Source organism: Felis catus, chromosome B4, assembly GCF_018350175.1.
Source record: "Felis catus isolate Fca126 chromosome B4, F.catus_Fca126_mat1.0, whole genome shotgun sequence".
Lineage (NCBI taxonomy): Eukaryota > Metazoa > Chordata > Mammalia > Carnivora > Felidae > Felis > Felis catus.
The window spans coordinates 74,471,417-74,492,931 of record NC_058374.1 but is presented as its reverse complement, the minus strand read 5'-3'; the positions used below and the strand labels follow the sequence as shown (position 1 = coordinate 74,492,931).

Here is a 21,515-nt window from a genome sequence, read left to right as displayed (position 1 = left end):
TGTAGAGATTACTTAAAATCTTCAAAAAAAATCACTGGAGGTTTTTCAACTCCTGCTGCTTTATTTTTTCCCAGATGACAATTATTTTTCTTTATCCCCATAATTTTTCTTTTTGGCTTGTGCTTTTATTTCTGTACTAAGTTTTTGCATATTTCTTCGATTTTGTTAGTTTTAAGTTGTTCTGTCTTTATAGTTTATATCTTAGCAAAAACAATACTAATTTTTTAACAGTAAGAAAATACTAAAAAGTTTTTTGTCAAATTATACTGTACAGTTACATATTCCTTTCACTTTGCTGTTGAATCAGAGTTATAATTATTGTGCCATGCATTGAAACTTTGAGAAAAAAGTGACAATGATTGGGGAAAATCTGCTTTTAAATATTGCCATTACTTGTATAGCACATAAAATCTGTTGATAAATATATCAACTGTCTTATAATTGTGAACTGTGTTATATATTTTTGTATTTTGTCTGAGGTCAAGTAATGACTATGAATATGAAGTTTGAGAAATTTGGTGATGTCTTGATTATCCGTTTATTTTTGAAAATAGTTTCTAGGATGGTGCCTGGCCTGTGTAGAATTTCAGTAAATATTTGTTGGATAAATAAATGAACAACTACCATTAGTGATTTTAATTGGAATAAGATGTGTATTAAATTTATTATGTATTTGTTTTGTTTTGTAATTTGAATTAGATTTTGAATTAGAGTAAAAGATATTATTTCAGTATTAATTTGAAATGTGGTAGAAATTCTAATATATTTGAGTAATTTAGTATTTCACAGTGAAATATGTATGCATCTTGTATTACTTGTTTTATTTTAGTGGACTACTGTGTCTCCTAGGCTTTAGCATCCAAAGAAAATTCATGCCCAAAGGGAGCTGATACGATGATTAAGACAACTGAAGAAGAGAAAAAGCAAATTGAACAGCAACAGAATAAGCAGCAGGCCATTTCACAGAAAGATCTGGTAATCCAGAGGGATTTCAACATACATATGTTTTGTTGAATTTGCTCTTTGTTTCTTGTTCATCTGTTTCTGTCTTCTCTAATATTTAAATTCTTCAGTAGGAGTTGCAAATTACACTAAAAACCTCTGGAGCTTATAATTCAAAACTTGAGTAATTGATGACTTGGTACATAATTAAAAAAAAAAAACATAGGGAGCAAATTACTCTGATTATTTTAACATATTTACATATAGATGTAAATTTAGCATAGAAATAAGTTACAGTTCATTCTTATATATAATTATTTTTCCACTAATTCACACTAGACTGTTTCTGATAAATTCGTTTAGAAATCGTGAGTTGAGATTTAATTTAATATATCTGTAGTTTTTCATGGATCCACAGAAGATTTTAATAAATACTTATGGAATGATTATTGATTGTGATAAGCCTATAAATGAATGTTACAGGGTAATCTGGTGTGCACATTCTAATATGGTTTAATTTATCCTGTGTTTAGACATGTTAATGTTACCAAAGAATGAACTGTACAATTTTGGTACTCTGTCCGTTCACAAAAATTACTTGGGTTATGAAATTCTATTGTGCAACCTTTGGTATAACTAGAGTATAATATTTGAGCCTATATTACAATGGTTTTAAATTTAAGCTTTAACATTTAATTAGTAGAATAATGGTTAATGCTGCAAAGTAGTATAGTAGTGTATGTTTCTTTTTAGTTCTGAAGAGAGAAGAATGCCATTACAAAAAACCACCTAAACTAACATTCTAAAGTATATGTCATGGACTAGATTTTTAACATTAAAATATTCTTTAATTACTGGTATAATATTGTTGAGTATTCTCATAGTGTTTACTTAAGATTTGAATTCAACTAACTTTTTGGCATTTTTTTTCGTTCTTCTTTATATTTCTCTCCAAAATGATAGGGGAATGGATTTTTCAAAGAGGGGAAATACGAAAGGGCAATTGAATGCTACACTCGGGGAATAGCAGCAGATGGCACTAATGCTCTTCTTCCGGCTAACAGAGCAATGGCCTATCTGAAGATTCAGAAGTAAGTGTTGGATGTACTTAATGCTTTTCAGGGTGAAAATGAAATTTACCATAAATTGGCTTATTAGATAGACAATTAAATAAAATATAATTTATTTACTCCTGAGCATTAAATTTATTTTTTATTAAAAAAAATTTTTTTTGATGTTTATTTTTCACAGAGAGAGAGAGAGATAGAGAGAGCATGAGTGAGGGAGGGGCAGAGAGAGAGGGAGACACAGAATCAGAAGCAGCTGAGCATTCAATTTATTTTTTTACTTTTTTTATTTTTTATTTTTTTTTTTTAATTTTTATTTTTTTTTTCAACGTTTATTTATTTTTGGGACAGAGAGAGACAGAGCATGAACAGGGGAGGGGCAGAGAGAGAGGGAGACACAGAATCGGAAACAGGCTCCAGGCTCTGAGCCATCAGCCCAGAGCCTGACGCGGGGCTCGAACTCACGGACCGCGAGATCGTGACCTGGCTGAAGTCGGACGCTTAACCGACTGCGCCACCCAGGCGCCCCATGAGCATTCAATTTAAATGAGAGAGAGAAAGACTGAATATCAGTATGTATTCAGTAAATATTAGCTCTTGTTATTATTTTCCCACTATTTTTGTTTTTTTTAATGTTTGTTTATTTTTGAGAGAAACAGAGACAGAATGCGAGTGGGTTAGGGGCAGAGAGAGAGGGAGACACAGAATCCCAAGCAGGCTTCAGGCTCTGAGCTGTCAGCACAGAGCCTGACGCGGGGCTCGAACTCATGAGCTGTGAGATCATGACCTGAGCCAAAGTCGGATGCTCAACGGACTGAGCCACCCAGGCGCCCCTATTTTCCCACTTTTAATAGTCTGCCATTACACAATTTAACATTAATTATTTCATGCGTGTTATTCTGAATTAATGATTTAAAAATTATTAAAAAAAATCTTTTTAATGTTTATTGAGAGAGAGACAGCTTGAGTGGGGAGGGGCAGGGAGAGAGGGAGACACAGGCTTCAGGTTCTGAGCTGTCAGTAACAGAGCCCGATGTAGGGCTCAAACTCATAAGCTGTGAGATCGTGACCTGAGCCGAAGTCGGACGCTTAACTGACTTGAGCCACCCAGGTGTCCCTAAAAATTATTTTAACCTCAGAACCTTTGGGGCACATTTTTATCTGGAAGTGTTTTATATATGCATATCCATACATCACAAAAGAGAATTGTTGCCATTGAGATAAGCTGATTGATTATATATATACAGCTAAAACTTGGTCCTATGGTACTAAACAACTGTTCGGGATGTACTCAGGGGTTCCAAGTTGGACAATCAGGATAATATCTGACGGCAGAAACTGTGTCTCATGGTTCTTTATATCTGTTGTAATAATATTTTATACACTAGTGACAGAATTTAAGAAAAAACCATGTAAATACTTAAAATAGGGATTCGTAGTTACCTTGGTGCCATGGACCCCTTTGGCTGCATGGGGAACCTTCTTCAGAATAGTATTTTTCCATGTATAATTATACATTTGAGAGTACAAAGGAAATCAATTTTATTGAAGCAGTTTTTAAAAATTTGTGATACAGTGATATACATACCACAACAAAATGAGAAACTACATTTAAAACATAGGCGAATTCAGGGTGCTGGGGTGGCTCAGTTGGTGAAGCGTCTGACTTCTTGATCTCAGCTCAGGTCTTGATCTCAGGTCTGTGAGTTCAGGTTCTATGCTGGGCATAGAGCCTACTTAAAAAAAAAATACAGGTAAATTTAAAGCTAAAAAATTTTTTTTAAAGACATAATGTGAAACTTTAGGTTTCGGGTGATCTGTGACATCTTCTTCCACATATTGATGAACTGATAAGTGTGGATAGGAAATACCCAAAAAGGTGCACAGATGATTGTGTTCCCAGTGTGATAACACATGACCTTGCTCTTTGGCATCTGAATGACTGCTAGGGACAGAGTTGCCTGATAGTTGGCCAGTTAGGTCATAGGAGCATTTATAAACAGGGATTCTGTGATCACATACAAACAAACAGCAGGTTAAATTACTACTGTAATTCTGAAATAGTGGTGAGCATAAATAGTATTTTGAGATGTTTGTAACAGTTGTAATGTGATATGAAAATATCAGTGATACTTATTAGTGTAAAATCACCTACTGCTTTTGCTACCGTGGTTTATTGTCTGCAGTTATAATGGAAAGAAAAGCTAAATCCCATTTAAAGTAAGTAACTGAAAATAAGTATGTAGTATTTTTTCCATTCAGCTTTTCACATCTCTCAAAGGACCTCAGGTTAGGAACTCCTGTCATATAAGTAAATTTTGTTTATATGTATCCTGACTTAAACTAACAGACAAACATGGGGTGCCTAGGTGGCTCAGTCGATTAAGCATCTGACTTTGGTTCAGGTCATGATCTCGTGGTTTGTGGGTTCGAGTCCTGTGTTGGGCTCTGTGCTGACAGCTCGGAGCCTGGAGCCTGCTTCGGATTCTGTGTGTCCCTCTCTCTCTGCCCCTTGCCCGCTCTCCCTCCCTCTCTCTCTCTCTCTCTCTCTCTCTCAAGAATGAATAGATATTAAAAATTAAAAAAATAGACACAATTAGAGATACATTATTTTGATCAGTGAGAGTGAATAATAGATTGAGAGGTGAAAAATAGGTTGAGTGTCCCAGTTCAGGTATAAAGGTACAAGAGTGGAAAAGTTCATGTAACTTCTGAAAGGGCAAGTGGTTCATATTATGACTGTTATGCAGGGTCCAGTGATAGAGATAAGGCTGGAGAGCCAGACAAGCCCTTGGCTTTGTGCTCTTTAAAGTACTGTACCCTGAAAAGTGAGGGGGCCATGCTCATGTCTTGAATGGGAGAAGGACCTAATCAGCAAAGTAGAAAATATATTGGTAGAGGCATAGGGCACACACGTTTGCACATATACAGACATACTCCTTCTTTCATTGAAAAGTGAATTAAAGGATTAAGGGATGTTTAAGTTCATTAGAAATTTTGTTTTGTTCTTAGGAGGTCTTGTTGCAAGGGTAGGATAGCAGTCATGTAGGCCTTGGGGAGAATGTAATCACAGGAGATTCTCCTGTTTTAGAATATTTTTATTATGAAATTTTTGCAGCTTTCATGAAAGTAATGTAATAAACTTCATGTACCAAATCATCTAGTTTTAACAAGCCGTACTTTTTTTCGTTACATTTAGCTTTTTTCCCTCTGAATTATTGTAAAGCAAATCATAGGTATTATGACATCTAATCCCTAAAGGATTTTTTGTACATAACCACAATACCATTATCATGCCAAATAAATTTACAGTAATTCATTAATGTCATTTTGAAATATAGGAGGGTCTTAAGTTTTTGGGGTTTTTTTTAAGGTCTCCTTAGCTTTTTGTTTTTATAGAGCACTACCCAGTCTGACTGAATTGATAGCTGGTTGCATGGTTGAGTAGAATTTATGAAAAGCGTTAGATGATATAAGGAGTCCTAAGTCCCATGGTCTTGTTTTCCTTAGGTGGTGTCTATTGTGGGCAAATATTCATGAAGTTGTATTTGAAAATTAGTGCCAGTTCTAATTGTTAGTGTAGTACTTAATGTGTACTGCGCGTAAAGTTAGAGGGGAGGTAGGCTGCCGGCAGTGGGATTCTTTCGTCTGCTCTGCTTGTGCTTTACCATCATTCTATTGCATCCTTCCAGCACACTTTTTTCTGGCTCTCTTTTAATCTGGTACCTTTTCCTTCCTTACCAGATGATCCCAAGTTTTGGTGAGAATGAAGAATAAAAAAGAAATGGTCTTCCTTCAAAGACAGATTTGGGAGTTTTTAGTTGAAATAATATGCCTGCTTTTTACATTAGAAACTCCAGTTTATGTGAAGTTTTTCTGTAAGCTGCATTTTCCAGTTGGTAATTTTGTTGTGTTTAATAGATATGAAGAAGCTGAAAAAGACTGCACACAAGCTATTTTATTAGATGGCTCATACTCTAAAGCTTTTGCCAGGAGAGGAACGGCAAGAACATTTTTGGGAAAGTTAAATGATGCCAAACAAGGTACGACTGTTTTATGACAACTGTCACTCACTTGTCCTGATGAGACTGCCAAGTTACAGAAGCAGAGATTCATGTAGCTTTTCCAGGGTTCAAGAATACAGAAGTTAGAGAAGTACATTTTCTTTCACAGTTTAGATCATTCATAGTTTGCATATTTGGAGGAATATGGCTTCCGTAGTGGACCTGATTATCTTTTACTTTAATAGCGTATAGTCTAATCTGGCTAACTGCCAGTGGAAATTAATGAATAATTTGAATTATCAGTGAAAAGGAAAAGGCAGAAAGAAAAGGGAAGGGGATCAGCTGTTCAGGGTTAGAGGATAATGTGGAATCTGGAGTGATTTTAGCTTTTTTCCCTAAAATTTATTCTTGGTACTAATTATTTTTTATTAGTAATTGGTACTTTTTTATTCTTGGTACTAATTATTTTATTTTTCCAGGATCTGTCAGATTTTAAGTATTCATTCTGTTTCTTTAAAGAACCAACTTGGTTTTGTTTTTGTTTTTGTTTTTAATTTTTTTTTTCAACGTTTATTTATTTTTGGGACAGAGAGAGACATAGCATGAACGGGGGAGGGGCAGAGAGAGAGGGAGACACCGAATCAGAAACAGGCTCCAGGCTCTGAGCCATCAGCCCAGAGCCTGACGCAGGGCTCGAACTCCCGGACCGCGAGATTGTGACCTGGCTGAAGTCGGGCGCTTAACCGACTGCGCCACCCAGGCGCCCCGTGAACCAACTTGGTTTTATTGTGTGTGTTTTCTGTTTCATTTTATTTCTGCTCTTTCTTCAGCTTTGTTTAGGTTTAATTTGCGTGTTTTCTAATATTTTGACATAAGTACTTAGATTTTCAGCCACCTTTTCTCATATGTGCATTTAAATATGACAGTTTCTCTCTAAGCCTGACTTTAGCTGTAGCTCATGCATTTAAAAAATGGTAGTAAAATATACATAACGTGAACAAAATTTACCATCTTAACCCTTTTTAAGTGTACAGTTCAGTAGCATTAAGTACGTTCACACTGTTGTGCAAAGCATCACTACCAGACATCTTGAGAACTTTTGCATCATCTAATCCTGAAAATCTCCCCATTAAATAAGAACTTCTTGGCCCCCCTCCCCCCCTTCCAGCCCTTAGTAACCACCATTCTACTTTCTATCTATGAATTTGGCCATTCTACATACGTTATATAAGTCGAATCATGCAATATTTGCCATTTTGTGTCTGGCTTATTTATTTTTTTAACGTTTATTTATTTTTGAGACAGAGAGAGACAGCATAAACGGGGGAGGGTCAGTGAGAGAGGGAGTGTGTCTGGCTTATTTCACTTAGCATAATGTCTTCAAGGTTTAAGGCTGAACAATATTCCATTATATGGTCTCTTAGATTCTATCTTACATTTCCTGAGTGACCCTGTCATTCTTTAATAGTGTGTGTGAGCTTTGGTGAGTTAGATGACCTCTAGGTCTTATTTGTATCATCTGTAAAGTGGCGTTGTGATGAGGGTTACATGAGAATTCACATAAAGTAACTAGAATAGCACTTAGTAAATGCTTAGCTCTTACTGTTGCTCCCCTGTTTCTAGCATCCTGAGTAAAACTTCTTGAGATATACATGGGTTATTAACTAAATGTATCATGTCTTGAACTCCATAAAGTATTTTCACTAATTTATTGTAGTTCTTAAAAATTCACTTTAGATTTTGAAACTGTTTTACTTCTGGAACCTGGGAATAAGCAAGCAGTAACTGAACTTTCCAAAATTAAAAAGGTAATGTGTTCTTTTCACCAAAATATGGTCTTATTTTCTGAAACAGAAACACATTATCTGTTAACATAAATAACTTGAGGATATTTTGATAGTCATGCTTACAAATTTATTTTCAAGGACTTAATTGAGAAAGGACACTGGGATGATGTTTTTCTCGATTCTGCACAAAGGCAAAATGTGATAAAACCTGTTGATAATCCATCTCATCTTGGGTCAACTGTAAGTGAAAAGCACTTTTCTTTCGGTTTTTTCCATTTTAAGTATCAGTGTTGTATTAATAACGGTTGGAAACAAACTGTTGAATTAATAAACTCTGAAAAGAAATGTTGAAAGTTCTTAGGACCATTTTTAGAATCTTTAAAAAACACTTCTTAGGATTATTGACATAATAAAACTGGAGAAAATTCAGCTATTTAGAATTCTGGTATAACTTTTTCAGTGACTTAATTTAGCAGTATATATTTAAATATTTCCATATGTTTTCTGATATTAAAGATATTTGAAGTCGTTTTACATTTTATAATAATTAAGTATTTTTAGTTGCTAGTACCATTCTTTTTTTTTTAAAAAAAATTTTTTTTTTCAACGTTTATTTTTATTTTTGGGACAGAGAGAGACAGAGCATGAACGGGGGAGGGGCAGAGAGAGAGGGAGACACAGAATCGGAAACAGGCTCCAGGCTCTGAGCCATCAGCCCAGAGCCTGATACGGGGCTCGAACTCCCGGACCGCGAGATCGTGACCTGGCTGAAGTCGGACGCTTAACTGACTGCGCCACCCAGGCGCCCCAGTTGCTAGTACCATTCTTGTTCGAGATTATGATTTTATTATAAGAGCTTTGCATCTTGTGTGGGGTTTGATCTAAAATCAGCACCTGAGTTCAACCACAACAGAAATAAGGTGAATGTGCTTTGCATGTCAACTCCTACTGTTCACATCCTCTGCAGGTGGAGGTGGTAGGTGCACTCCCCGGGGCCACCAAGATGTGGGAGGTAGAGGTGGCTTGTAGCGCATGAATGGTGATGGGGGGGGGGCATGGAGTAGGACGTGCAGGATGGTCCTGGTAAGGGAGGAAGTTCTGTTGCATCCATATTGACCTGCAGAACAGAAGTGAAAGCTATGTTGATGTGACAGAAGAACCAATACCAACAGCAGCTGAAACCCAAAAAAGCAGGTGTCAGCACCTGCCACCTTTCCAACCACCAGGTTGCAAGAGAGCAGCATCAGTGCCAGAAAACGCTACCCTTCCCACTGGGTGTCACCTACAGCTTGGGGGAATAGATGCCAGGAGGTTAAACGACTGTCACCACCCGTCACTGCCCATGTTTGCGAATGTAGAACAGCAAGGGGTCGCATCCTAGAGGATGAACACAAGTAATTACAGACTAATAAAGTAGCATTTCAGACAGGCATTTGCATCCCCCCCTCTCCGTGGCCACAGAAGGTTGTTATTTGTATATTGAGAAGAGAACGAATGGGAATAAAAAGCCCATACTCTGCACGTGGAATCATAGCCACTCCCATGGAAAAGTTCTGCCTGTCAGCCCTGACCTCCCTCTGTGTCCCTCCCAGACAAAGAAGTCTTCTCTGGAAGTTCTGTCAATGGCCTCAGACCTCTGGTTGGATAGGGATGTCTGGAGTCTTGCAGGGAAACTGAGAACGTGTTTTCTGAGAGGAGCGTGTTACTTATAAATGTCAACTAAGCTCAGCTATGTTTATGTTAATTTGTTAATTCTGATTTTTAAGTACACTGTGAGACACAGTGATTATATTCTATGGAAAAAGACAAAAATTCTAAATGATAGGATCAGCACAGATGTGTTTCAGCTTCTAGTATAAAACTCCCATGATGTATCACGAGGGGTGGTATCCATTCTAACAGTGACTCAGGACACAACAGAACGTGGTCATGTGAACGCAACTGAAGGACTTTGTGGGGAACTGGCCCTGGCAGTTTTAACTGATTTTCTTTCTTCATAACTTCCATTTCCAGTGGACGTTTTCTAGCACAAATGCGTGACTTCTGATAATTAAGCATATTTTTACCCAGGGTACAACTGGAGGGATTCCGTGTAGCGCATCTGCCACCAGAGAAGGAGCAGTGATGAGTTAGTGATGATTTACCTAAGTCCATTCAAAATGGCACAAAGCACACAATGTAAAGTTGGAGGGATGAGGTTTCACATTTTCCAGTTGTGAGGATTACCGCAGACATTCTGAACAGGTTAATTGTCTCACTGGAGACAGGAAAGGAGGAAACAACAACGATCCCACATAGAGGAGTTCTTGGGAGTCAGCCAGGCCGTGAGACTTCAGTATGGAGTGTGGTGCCATCCTCGTTGTTATTCCCAGAAATGTGCGGTAAAAGCCCTAAGGTCCTCAGCCTTTAAGTGCTTTTGGCTTCTGGAGGCACAACCAAGACAACAAGCTGAAAACAGAGAAGCCTGGAGGCTCCTGAGCTAAGAGTTTGGACTTTGAAAATAAGTAACACAGCAGACACACCACACAACACACAAAACAGAGGTAAGGCCAGGAGAGGGTGCTGTCCAAAAAGATGAAGGTTTCCCGGAAGAGTCACAACCGAAAATGACCGCAGCGTTTCCCTTGTCCTCTGTACCCTTGGTAGAGACAGAGCTGCTGTTCCTCACGGGAGCAGCACCAGCTTCTGGATCTGATAAAGGCCCTAGGGGGACTGGAGGCCTATTGTGATTTGCATAGATTGTGCAGAATTAAAACGAACCCCCATTTATTCCTTCACCATCTTAAACTCTCTACTCTCAGGTCCCTGATCAGAAGCAGAGAGTTTTTCACATGTTCAGGTGACCCCCAAGGATAAGGGGGAGACCTGTCCCTTTTACTTAGTGAAGACACCACAGGGCCCTGGTTCGGGTGTTTTCATAACTCATCAAACAACTGTGGACAGCCTGGGGCTCAGTCAGCTGGAAATAAAGTTAGAGAGAGGTGTGCCTCGTGGCTCGAAGAATCCAGCACATGGTCTTTGCACAATGCACATTTGCACAAGTGGTATGTCCACCTTGCTGTAAACAGCCTCATTCTCTCTGAGAGACACCTGCTCCCAGCTCTGTGTGGGGAAATGACACAGCCCATCGCATGTATGTCCTGAGAAACCTGAGGATCGTTAAAATGTCCTCAGTCAGGTTTATTACCCTAACATTGCAAAGCCCTCAGTACTATATCTACACCTTAAAAAAAAAAAAAAAATCACCTACGGCAAAACTGTAGTATATGCAAATCGTCCTTAAAAATATACCATTGCACATTGTTTTTGGTATACTGTAGTATTTTTCATTAAGTCCAACAAAGCCAGTTTTTTCCCCCTGCAATATTAGAAGGAATAGCTGGTGTGAATTTAGCAATTTGTTCTGTGCTTGATCTTTAAAGTTATTCATTTAGGGCAAATATATATATATATATACACACATACATATATATATATATATTTATCCATTCTATATATATATATATATATATTTGCCCTAAATTAATAACTTTATATATATATATATATATATATGATATGACTCTATGGTAATTTCTAACATTCACATATACAGAAGAGTACACAAGACAAATTAAGATTTAAAAAATAATTATAAAGTGAACACCCATGAAATCAGCTAGGTCAAAACTTGAAAGGTGTGAGCCCCCAAAATCTCCCCGTGTGCCCCTCACTGCTCGTGATTCTCTCCCTGCCTCCTGGAAGTAACTGTTACGCATGGCAGATACTTTGAGAGAAATAATTTTGTAAGGAAGTCAAAACAGATACTTTGTCTTCCTTTTACAAAGGAATAAAGGCAAAGAAAGTTTGTCAAGTTCATATTTCAGGTTAGTAACAGAATTTCTTAGTTTAATGCTTTTCCAGTGTTGTTTTTAATTCCACACCCAACATGGGACTTGAACTCAGGACCCTGAGATCAAGAGTTGGATGCCGAACTGACTGAGACAGCCAGGCGCCCCCTAGTGTTCTTACTGTGACTTTATTCTGAGACTGTACTTGTTCATATGCCAGGCATAAACCTAGTAGCTTTTATACATTGTATTCATTTTCATACATTATGTTAATGTGCTGCTATTCTGTTCTTTTCAGTAAAGGTGATCAGATGTTTAATTAAAAGTGGTTTAAACTTTTACATCTTTGTAAGATGTTTTCACAGAAATTAATTTACAAGGTTTAAAAACTTCTGTCAGACTTCGTTGTCCATAATTATAAAAACATTGACATGTAGTAAACCAAATATCTGTGTATGTGATGTACCATGGCCAGTGTGCCCTGAGGAGCTTTTATATATTTGTTAGGTTCTCTTCTCCCTCACTTTAAAAATCAGTTTATGTTAATAGTTTGAAAACGCAACATGTATTTAAATCTTTTGTGGGAAGACCTCAAAACAAAACAAAACACCTCTATGAAATGAGACATCTGAGGTGAACCATTCTGTAAATGATCCCAAACAAAATCAGTATCCTAGTGGGGAAGGGAAAATTGCTGTTTATTTTTATAATAGGTCTCTATAGTAAAAAAGTGGGTGTTATTTAAAAAATCAAAGATGCAGTTTGATGTAATGTTTTTAAGAGTTGGTTTTAGTCCCCCTTCATAAACTTTGAAGTCTTGGGCCAGTTACCAAATCCCTGTGTGATCCTTACTTTTTCTCCTTGAGAATAACTCCCAGGTTAGTTTAGATCAAAGGAAATAATACCGATTAACGCTAAGGCAGTTTTAGGTGAGATGAATATTAATTTCCTTTTCAGGAACCCGATCACGGGAAAAGTGGTCAGGAAAGAGAGGAAAGCCCAGGACGTGGAGAGAGTCCTAGGATGATTTTAGTCAAGCGAGAGCCTAGGCCAGGGAAGTCTCTGTTTCAAGGGCTGACAGCCTGAGAGCACTTTTGGCGAATCTCCGGAGAGAATGTAGAAGAGCAGTGATGTAGATTATCTGGGACCTGGGGCTCCCTAATGGGTGGTAGTCAATGAAGCGTTTCCTGATCTCATAGCCTCTGCTGAAATACTTTATTTTCATTTCTCTGTTTTCCTGTAGCAAAACTTCACCTTTCTACCTGGTACTTCCCATCTCTTTCTCCCTTTCTGTTTATTAGTTTTCTCTTCCTTTTCTTGAAATGGCCATATTCATATAGAGCTAAGTAAAATGTCATGCATCTAAATTGAATTTAAAAAAATAGTTAATTGAAGCTTTCATATATTCATACATCTTTCTGTAGTGATATCTTTTGTGTTTGACTCCTGTTAACCAGCATACTGTCATTCCCCCTGCCCCCCTAACCATCAGTAGCCCTCAGCAGCTCCCAGTGGGAGCTGCCTACACTTAATAGAGACCACCGATTAGGAAATTTTAAAATTGGGATCATGTTGACACATCTGTTGTCCGTGAAAGGATTTGGCTTTAAATGGGACTATATTGATTTAGTTCAATGATTATTGCCTGTCAGAAATGACAGTTTATTTTGCAGCACTAACACATGCCCATTCTTGGTTAATATCTTCATAGAAAACTGTTGCTGTTGATTTTTCTCAGCAAAGCGAAGGCCTTAGCTTAACGTAATTGCACTTTAAATAGAACTGCTACCGTGATTCTGTTAACAAATTTGCTAATGGCTTTTAAAAGTTATATTCATCCAGTAACATTTGGTTGTTAACTGTTAGTCTTAGCTGTGTTAATAGAATGTCTGCATTTAACATTGAGTTTGTATGTCATTGAGTTCAGTATATGTGTCAAAAAAGTTTTTTTTTTTTTTAATCTTTGTTTATTTTTGACAGAGAGACAGAGCATGAGCAGGGGAGGGGCAGAGAGAGAGGGAGACACCGAATCCAAAGCAGGCTCCAGGCTCTGAGCTGTCAGCACAGAGCCTGACGCAGGGCTTGAACTCACAAACCATGAGATCATGACCTGAGCCGAACTTGGATGCTCAACCAACCGACTGAGCCACCCGGGCGCCCCCAAAAGTTTTTATATCTACAACGTTTTGATTTAAAAAGTTCAGCCATACAGTTGGAATGAACACTTAGATTATATTGAAGAAAAATTTTTTATTACTAACAGAGTATTATATGTAAACTTAAGAAGAAATTGAACGTGTTTGACACAGTGACTGAAAGAGTGAACCCTATTTATTTTATTAAATTAAAAACCATATGGTCAAGTCTGACAACTTCGTGAATATATTTGGCAGATCTTTAATCCTTCGCTGGTTTTATCCAGCTGCTACATATTAGAAAATCGACTTCGATTTTAATGTTAGTCTGTTTCATACAGAATACTAATTAACTGCCTGACCTTTTTCTGCGTGTCTTCAGTTAGCCCACTGTAGGTTCGGCTATCATTTTTCTTGGCTTTGTTGCCTGTAGGATGAAGTCCAAACTCCTTGACATGACGCATAATTCCTTTATAAACTGCCTTTAAGGAGCCTTTCAGGCTTTGTCCATACCACCACTCCTCCCCTTGCACCAGCCCCATTGGACTTCTCATATTTCCACTGACCATGCAGTGCCCTTCCACATTGCCGTTCATGTGTCCTTTTTCTGTGAAGCCTCCCTTGTTCTCTTAGCATTTTGTACTTCACCTTTTATAACATGCATCCCATTGTCTTGTAATTATGTATAGGAGCATCTCTTCTTTCTCCCATTAGGCTTCCATATGGTAGGGACTGTGCATCTTTTTATTCTTTATATTCTGAGAGTATGACTCCTGTGTGTCTAACCATCAAATTGAATTTACTTACAACTGTTAGTCTGGGAAATTAAAATCCAAGTACATTCTCAAAATACATAGCCAATATCAGCTGTAAGAACACTGCAACCTTTTAATTTATGATCCTAAAATAGAAAACCCTAATATGTTGATTTAAAGAATTGATTTTAATTGTTTTAGAAACCACTCAAGAAGGTTATTATTGAAGAAACTGGTAATTTGATACAGACTATTGATGTGCCAGATACTGCTGCTAATAACATTACTCTGGCAAATGGGATAGCAAGTGCAGGCGCTACAAGTAAGAAAAACTCAAGCCAAGATGACCTTTTGCCCACAAGTGATATTCCAAAAGCAAAAGTACTGAAAATAGAAGAAATCAGTGATACTTCAGCCCGGCCGTGAGTAGAAGAAATATTTTATACTCTTATTTTATACTCATCTGGAATGGTTATAATTCACTAGAAAGTTGATATTACTGATGAGACTTCTGGTTTGTGCTCATCACCAAAATTCTTTGAACTGCCCAACTTCACATTCTAGTTTTTCTTTTTCATTTGTACTTAACTGTAAGAGAGGGCTCGTTTAAGGTGTGATCACTATTCCTATACCATAGCGGGAGAGTTAGAAATAAGAAAGTATCTTGAGCAAATTGATTCTGTGCATTTTTGTTCTAGAACCTCAGTGTATGTATTTCACTTTTTAATTTAGAAAAATCTTTAGTTTCTTTTTTATGAAAATTTTTAATGTTTATTTTTGAGAGAGAGAGAGACTGAGAGTGCACACAAGTGGGGGTGGGGCAGAGAGAGAGGGAGACACAGAGTATGAAGCAGGTTCCAGGCTCTGAGCTGTCAGCACAGAGCCCGATGTGAGGCTCGAATTCACGAACTGTGAGATCATGACCTCAGCCGAAGTCGGACACTTAACTGACTGAGCCACCTGGGCACTCCTAAAAATCTTTAATTTTTTAAAAGGAAGCTTCATAAAAAGTGTAGAATTTAGTCATCGTTATTCTAGTCATTAATACATAAGATTATTTGTGGGCTCCTTAAATTATGCTTGGAATTTTAAAATAGTCATATGTATGCTTAATGGTAAGAACATAAAAGATATAGATTAATTAGGTTTATTTTGGGATGTTGAAGCTTTATTCATCCATTCTTGTATTGCCACTCAGCAATCCTATTAAAAGTTTTTTTTTAATGTTGAATTTCAGTGGTTTTATTTAAAGTGATAGTGATAAGTGATTTGAGGAAAACACAAAGTAGGCAGATATTTTTTTTAAAGGAGGAAGCACTTAGTGTCTTGGAGTATCTTTCTTGACACGTGCTAATTCAGATTTCGGAAAGGCTGAGTTGTGAGTGTATGTGATGTAGTAATGTCGTATATAGAAATGGTGTGCTTTAAAAGGTGACCAGGTTATATTAGCCCTGTAGATGAGAATAGTTGTTATATAGCCAGTATGTGAAAATTTGCAAAAGTATAATCTGTCTTACCAAAAATACTGATATTGACAGCTAAAAGAATTTGCTATGTGCAGACTATAAATAGTTACAATAATACATTAGTAAAGTCAGAAATTAAAAAATCTCTGTTGATGTCTCCTTATATAAGCTTTGACGATTTGTGGTTCTTTTCTAATTGTTTGATGCCTCTGAAATATTTCAGACCCCAAGTCAACCTGAAACAGGATGTATGTCAGTCTTTGAGTGAGAAGACTTCTATACAGATAGACAGAGCACCTGCTCAGTTTATCACTACTGTTCTTCCTCCTGTTCCTGCAAACTCGTTTCAGCTTGAATCTGATTTCAGACAACTTAAAAATTCCCCAGATCTGTTGTATCGGTATGTGAAGGTAAGAAAGAGGAAACTAGCAGTTCTAGTTAAGTGAAAGGTCAGAGCTGCTTTTGTCACTATATAATAAGAGTACTGTATTTGCTCTTGTATATACAAGAGGGTTGTAGAGCACTTGCTGAATGCATATATTACGCTGGCCAGACTATTTTAAATATTTGCAACCAGGAAGCCTTTGGAAATAGGTTCTGTGTTAAATTCTGTGGTCTAAAATAACTTAATCTAATTTGAAAAACCATAACCTAAACTTAATTCTTCATTCTTCTTTAACTTCTTTAAGAAGTTAAAATACATTGAGTGCCTTCCATGTGCCCCAAGCAACTGCTTGCAATATTTAGGCAGTCATTCTCCTGAAAATGAGCTCTTATTTGCTCCTAGAAAAAGAACAAATCTTATGAAATTGACCAAACAATGGATTTTAGCATTGTCTTTCTCAAGTGTGATTACAGTAATAATCCCTTGCAATTTTCCAGAACGCAATTACTTCTAAATGCATTGTCTCATGTAATTCTATTTTTTAAACTGTCTGGTTATTTTTATTGCTCCTTGAGAGCACTCTCAAGTTTCCTGTCTCTCCTAAGGGGGTGTACATCTCCATCTCTCTGTTCATGAGATTTTTCTCTGCCTTGAGCAGAGTGATTATCTTACAGTTCCTCTAACTTTTGTTCTATCACAGTTACATTTCACTGTGACCTCATTATTACTCAGTAAGGACTAATGCATAATAGTTATTCTTTACCATATTCACCTAAGCAATTGTTATATACATAATTTGTGATATGTGAATGTTGCCATAATGTAGTTTTCTAACTCTTTATATCTCTTCCAAGAAAATTGAACCATCCATGTATCCTAAGTTGTTTCAGAAGAATCTAGATCCAGATGTATTCAACCAAATCATTAAAATTCTGCATGACTTTTACATTGAGTAAGTTGAATTTTTTTCCCTTATACCTGCGTATTGTAATGTTACGCTGTTTCTAGTGATTTGGGAAAGTCATTCTCTTGGATTTCATTATTACTACCTTCTGTATAACTAAATCAGCTTTCTAGTAAATTTCAGCATTACAGAAGTTGTAAAAAGGTGACAAATGCAAGCAATAAAAAGAGAAATGACTAGGTAGGAGGAAAAAGGACTTAAACATTTTTTTTTTAATTTTTTTTTTTAGCGTTTATTTGTTTTTGAGAGACAGAGAGAGACAGAGCATGAGCACGGGAGGGGCAGAGAGAGGAGGAGACAGAATCTGAAGCATGAAGCATGCTCCAGGCTCTGAGCTGTCAGCACAGAGCCTGATTTGGGGCTCGAACTCACAAACCGTGAGATCATGACCTGAGTCGAAGTCGGACGCTTAACTGCCTGAGCCACCCAGGCGCCCCTTAAAAAAACTTTTTTTAAAGAAAGGAAGGTGTAGAAGTGACAGATGTGATAGCAGGTTAATAAAGTCTGTGCTAAGCTTCACATTTAGGAATATTGTAATTTCTTCAGTTGATGATAAATCTCTTCCTTTGGGCACTTAAAATATAGACTGTATCCAGGGAGAAAGATAAATGGAAGTCTTATTTCTATATAATTAGAAATACTGTGTTAGAAAAAAACAGAATTAAATGAGCTACTTTTAATCATTTGTTTTATATTTGGATTATTTCAGGAAAGAAGAGCCATCACTCATCTTTGAAATCTTACAGAGACTTTCTGAACTAAAAAGGTTTGATATGGCAGTGATGTTTATGTCAGAACCTGAGAAAAAAAGTAAGTTCTGTGAAGAAAGCTTTTCCAGATCTCTTTATTCTGACATGTTCCTTTATGTTTTTAACAAACAATAGGGAACATGTATTGAATATTTACTATGTATAAGGCACATACATTTAAATTTAATCACAATTAAGTTAAATTGAATTAAGTGAAATAAAATCTTTTAATCCTGACAGCAGCATTATGAGTTGTAGGTGTGATTATCGGTTCCCTTTTACAAAGGTGGAAACTGAGGCATAGAGAGGTAAGGAGCTTGACCAAAGTCACCTAGGTAGGAAGTCAGACCCAGGATTCAACGTTAGGCAGTCTGGCTTTATAGTCTGGACTCTTCTTGAAAATGCGTCAGAGCATAATGGTGGAGAGCCTGCTGTCGTGGACCCCGTAAAGGGTACCTACCACAGGAGCAAGTAACTGGGCATGAGTGCAAGGAGGTGGGACTCATACAATGAGAGTAATTTTCTTGTGTTTGATTTCAGCTGAATCCTCAAAGAAGCACAGGAGTTGATTAATGAAGAGGGTGGGGTAGAGTTTTGACCCAGGGAGTGACGTATGCAGAAGTTCTGAGGCAGGAGAGAGCAGACTGAATTCAGAAACTAAAACAGTACAGTGCAGCTGGATTATGGGGAGGAAATTGGCAGGTGATGAGCCTGCAGAATTGTATTCCTTATTTATTTCTACATCTTGGTCTTTACCATGAGGTGTCAGCTTAGGGAAACCTGACTAAAATCGAACTGTGCGGGAACTTCAATTACTTAGAGTTTGGGACTTTACTTAAGTTTTAGGAAAAAGAGAAAGGTATTGGAATACAAGAGTACCGGTAGTTTAGTTTTAAAAATAGCAAAAACTGTGTACCATTTTCATATACCTCCTGGACTAAACGTACTTTGGGCTCCTTTTCTTGTTTATGTTTCTCGCAGCAACATTGAGTCTGAATCACTAAGAAAAATACATTTTACATTGTACTTAGAGAAGTGGACATGTAATTTTACATGAACTTTTTGGGTAGAGTTTAAAAAGTAAAAGACGTTTCTGTTTTAAGTCAAAAATAGCCCCTGAAATTCCCTAAAAAATATTGGCTTCTCTTAATTACTGTTCTAATCTTTGGTACTACTTTTTTTCCTGCTCCACTATACTGACTTTATATCTTTAGATATATCAAGCTAGTAAACTTATTTTGGCCTTCGGCGCTCTGCGTTTGGCCGTTGCTTCAGCCTAGAATGTCTTCCCCTTGCCTACTTCTTCACTTCATTCAGTTTTCACCTGAGAGTTGCCACCTCAGAAGCACCTTTCCTCAATAGACCTACTCAGAATAACTGCTCCCCTGCCTTCCCTCATCACCTCTGGCTTCTTAACCCTGCTTCACTTTTCTTCATAGTATGTACCTAGCTGAAAATATTTCCTGTATTTGTTTATTATTTTTCTCTCCCTGTTAGAATGAAAGCTCCCTGAGAACAGGATCTTTGTGTACCTTGTTCTCTAGGCCTCAGGGCGTAGAACCGTGCTTAGTGCATAACAGCCTGTCAGTATAGATGCATTGAATAAAGGAGCTTCTTGCTACTGTCATGTGGGAAGTTCAAGTGTATTCAAAGAATGGGAGTTGGGGGCGCCTGGGTGGCTCAGTCGGTGAAGCGTCCGACTTCGGCTCAGGTCATGATCTCGCGGTCCGTGAGTTCAAGCCCCGCGTCGGGCTCTGTGCTGACAGCTCAGAGCCTGGAGCCCGTTTCAGATTCTGTCTCCCTCTCTCTCTGCCCCTCCCCTGTTCATGCTCTGTCTCTCTCTGTCTCAAAAATAAATAAACGTTAAAAAAAAATTAAAAAAAAAAAAAAAAGAGTGGGAGTTGGTTCCTTAGACTGGCCTACCAACAGTACTGTCTTGGTTGGGTCACCATTGCCAGCCAAGTTAAACAGGGGAGCACCTGGAAGGGCTCCTGGCATGTAACTAAGCATTTAATTAATATTTAGCTGTTGTTATCTGTTGTATCATTAACAACCAGTAGCTGGTTTTAATGTTGAGAAATATATGAACTATAACGGAGTTTTCCAGTGTTGAATGTGGGCCATTCAGTGGTATGAAAGGTGATTTTATATGATTTATAGGCAAATTCTGCTTTATTTTTTTAAGTTTATTTTTTTATTTTGAGAGCGAGAGAGCACACAAGCAGGGGAGGGGCAGAGAGAGAGAGAGGGAAAGAGAATCCCAAGCAGTCTCCATAGTGTCAGCACAGAGCCTGACTTGGGGCTAGAACCCACAAACCATGAGATCATGGCCTGAGCTGAGATCAAGAGTTAGACGCTTAACAGACTGAGCCACCCAATCGCCCTGTTTTAACTTTTAAGGGTTACATATTTTATTAGATATTATAAAAATGTATCACTAACATGATTTTGTGATGTTATTAGGAAGTTTTAATTTACAGTAGTGATACAGAATTTTCTTTTAAAATAAAATGGTTTCAGTTTGAAAAACAGTTAATTGAAATATTAAGAAACTAAAAGTATACTTGTTACACAGGCAAAAGTGTTTAAGGTAGTACAGAATCAGTTAAGTTTAATCTGCAAGTTTAATGTTATTGAGAAAGTAGGGGAATTTTTTTACAGAATATTCTGGTAAGAAATGTCATTAGTTTCCTGTGTTTTTTTCTCAGATAACCTTTTTAAATATCTGAATTAGAATTTATAAATAATCCTAATGATTATTGCTTTAAAATATGAAGAGTTTTACTTGGCAAATCAGGTTATTGCCTTTAGTTTTTGTTTCACTTAGTTTTTAAAAAATGGAGATTAAAATGATTCTTTTCTCTTTTTTTCAGTTGCACGTGTGTTGTTCAATCACATAGACAAATCAGGATTGAAGGATAAGTCTGTTGAAGAACTTAAGAAAAGATATGGTGGCTGATTTCCATTGTTTACTGAAATTATTGTCTTTGACTTTCATATGTAAATTTTTTTTTACTGAAAATAAAGTATTTTGCTTTTGAAGAAAATGAAATCATACAGGAAAGGACTATCTGTAGACGTAAGTTAATTATACAGTGAACTGTGACTTAAGTAATGAGAAATGTCCTCAAGTGATCTATTCATAAGTCATTTTCCAGAAATAAAAATATAATGTATACTTATGAAGATCAATATTTTACGTCATTTAAAATTTTAAATCTACATTCTTCAGTACCCCGTAATTATAACAGTATTTTTATATTTTCATGTTTTTGTAGCCATGTGACAAGGTTGCTTCGTTAGCATATGGATAAAGTTATATTGGTATAGGGGTTAAGTAGATAAATAGTTTCTATAGTTTTAATATCATTATGCTAGTTAAGTAATATAAAATTATTTAATTGCAGGGTGTATAATTTTAGTATTTATGT

At 37.0% G+C, this 21,515-nt stretch overlaps 1 protein-coding gene across 3 annotated transcripts in view; it reads left to right on the top strand.

Moving 5' to 3' along the window:
* Window positions 1-21,270, top strand: part of RPAP3 (RNA polymerase II associated protein 3) — a 40,718-nt gene extending 19,448 nt beyond the window's left edge. For all 3 annotated transcript variants that reach the window (XM_011283884.4, XM_045061677.1, XM_045061675.1), the window contains exons 8-17: window positions 850-975; window positions 1,906-2,033; window positions 5,931-6,052; window positions 7,751-7,821; window positions 7,939-8,040; window positions 14,722-14,942; window positions 16,210-16,396; window positions 17,226-17,323; window positions 18,045-18,145; window positions 20,958-21,270. In XM_011283884.4, the coding sequence (XP_011282186.1) occupies window positions 850-975; window positions 1,906-2,033; window positions 5,931-6,052; window positions 7,751-7,821; window positions 7,939-8,040; window positions 14,722-14,942; window positions 16,210-16,396; window positions 17,226-17,323; window positions 18,045-18,145; window positions 20,958-21,043 (1,242 nt within the window). In that variant the 3' untranslated portion in view covers window positions 21,044-21,270. The remainder of the gene's footprint in view (window positions 1-849; window positions 976-1,905; window positions 2,034-5,930; window positions 6,053-7,750; window positions 7,822-7,938; window positions 8,041-14,721; window positions 14,943-16,209; window positions 16,397-17,225; window positions 17,324-18,044; window positions 18,146-20,957) is intronic.
* The last annotated feature ends 245 nt before the right edge of the window (window positions 21,271-21,515 follow it).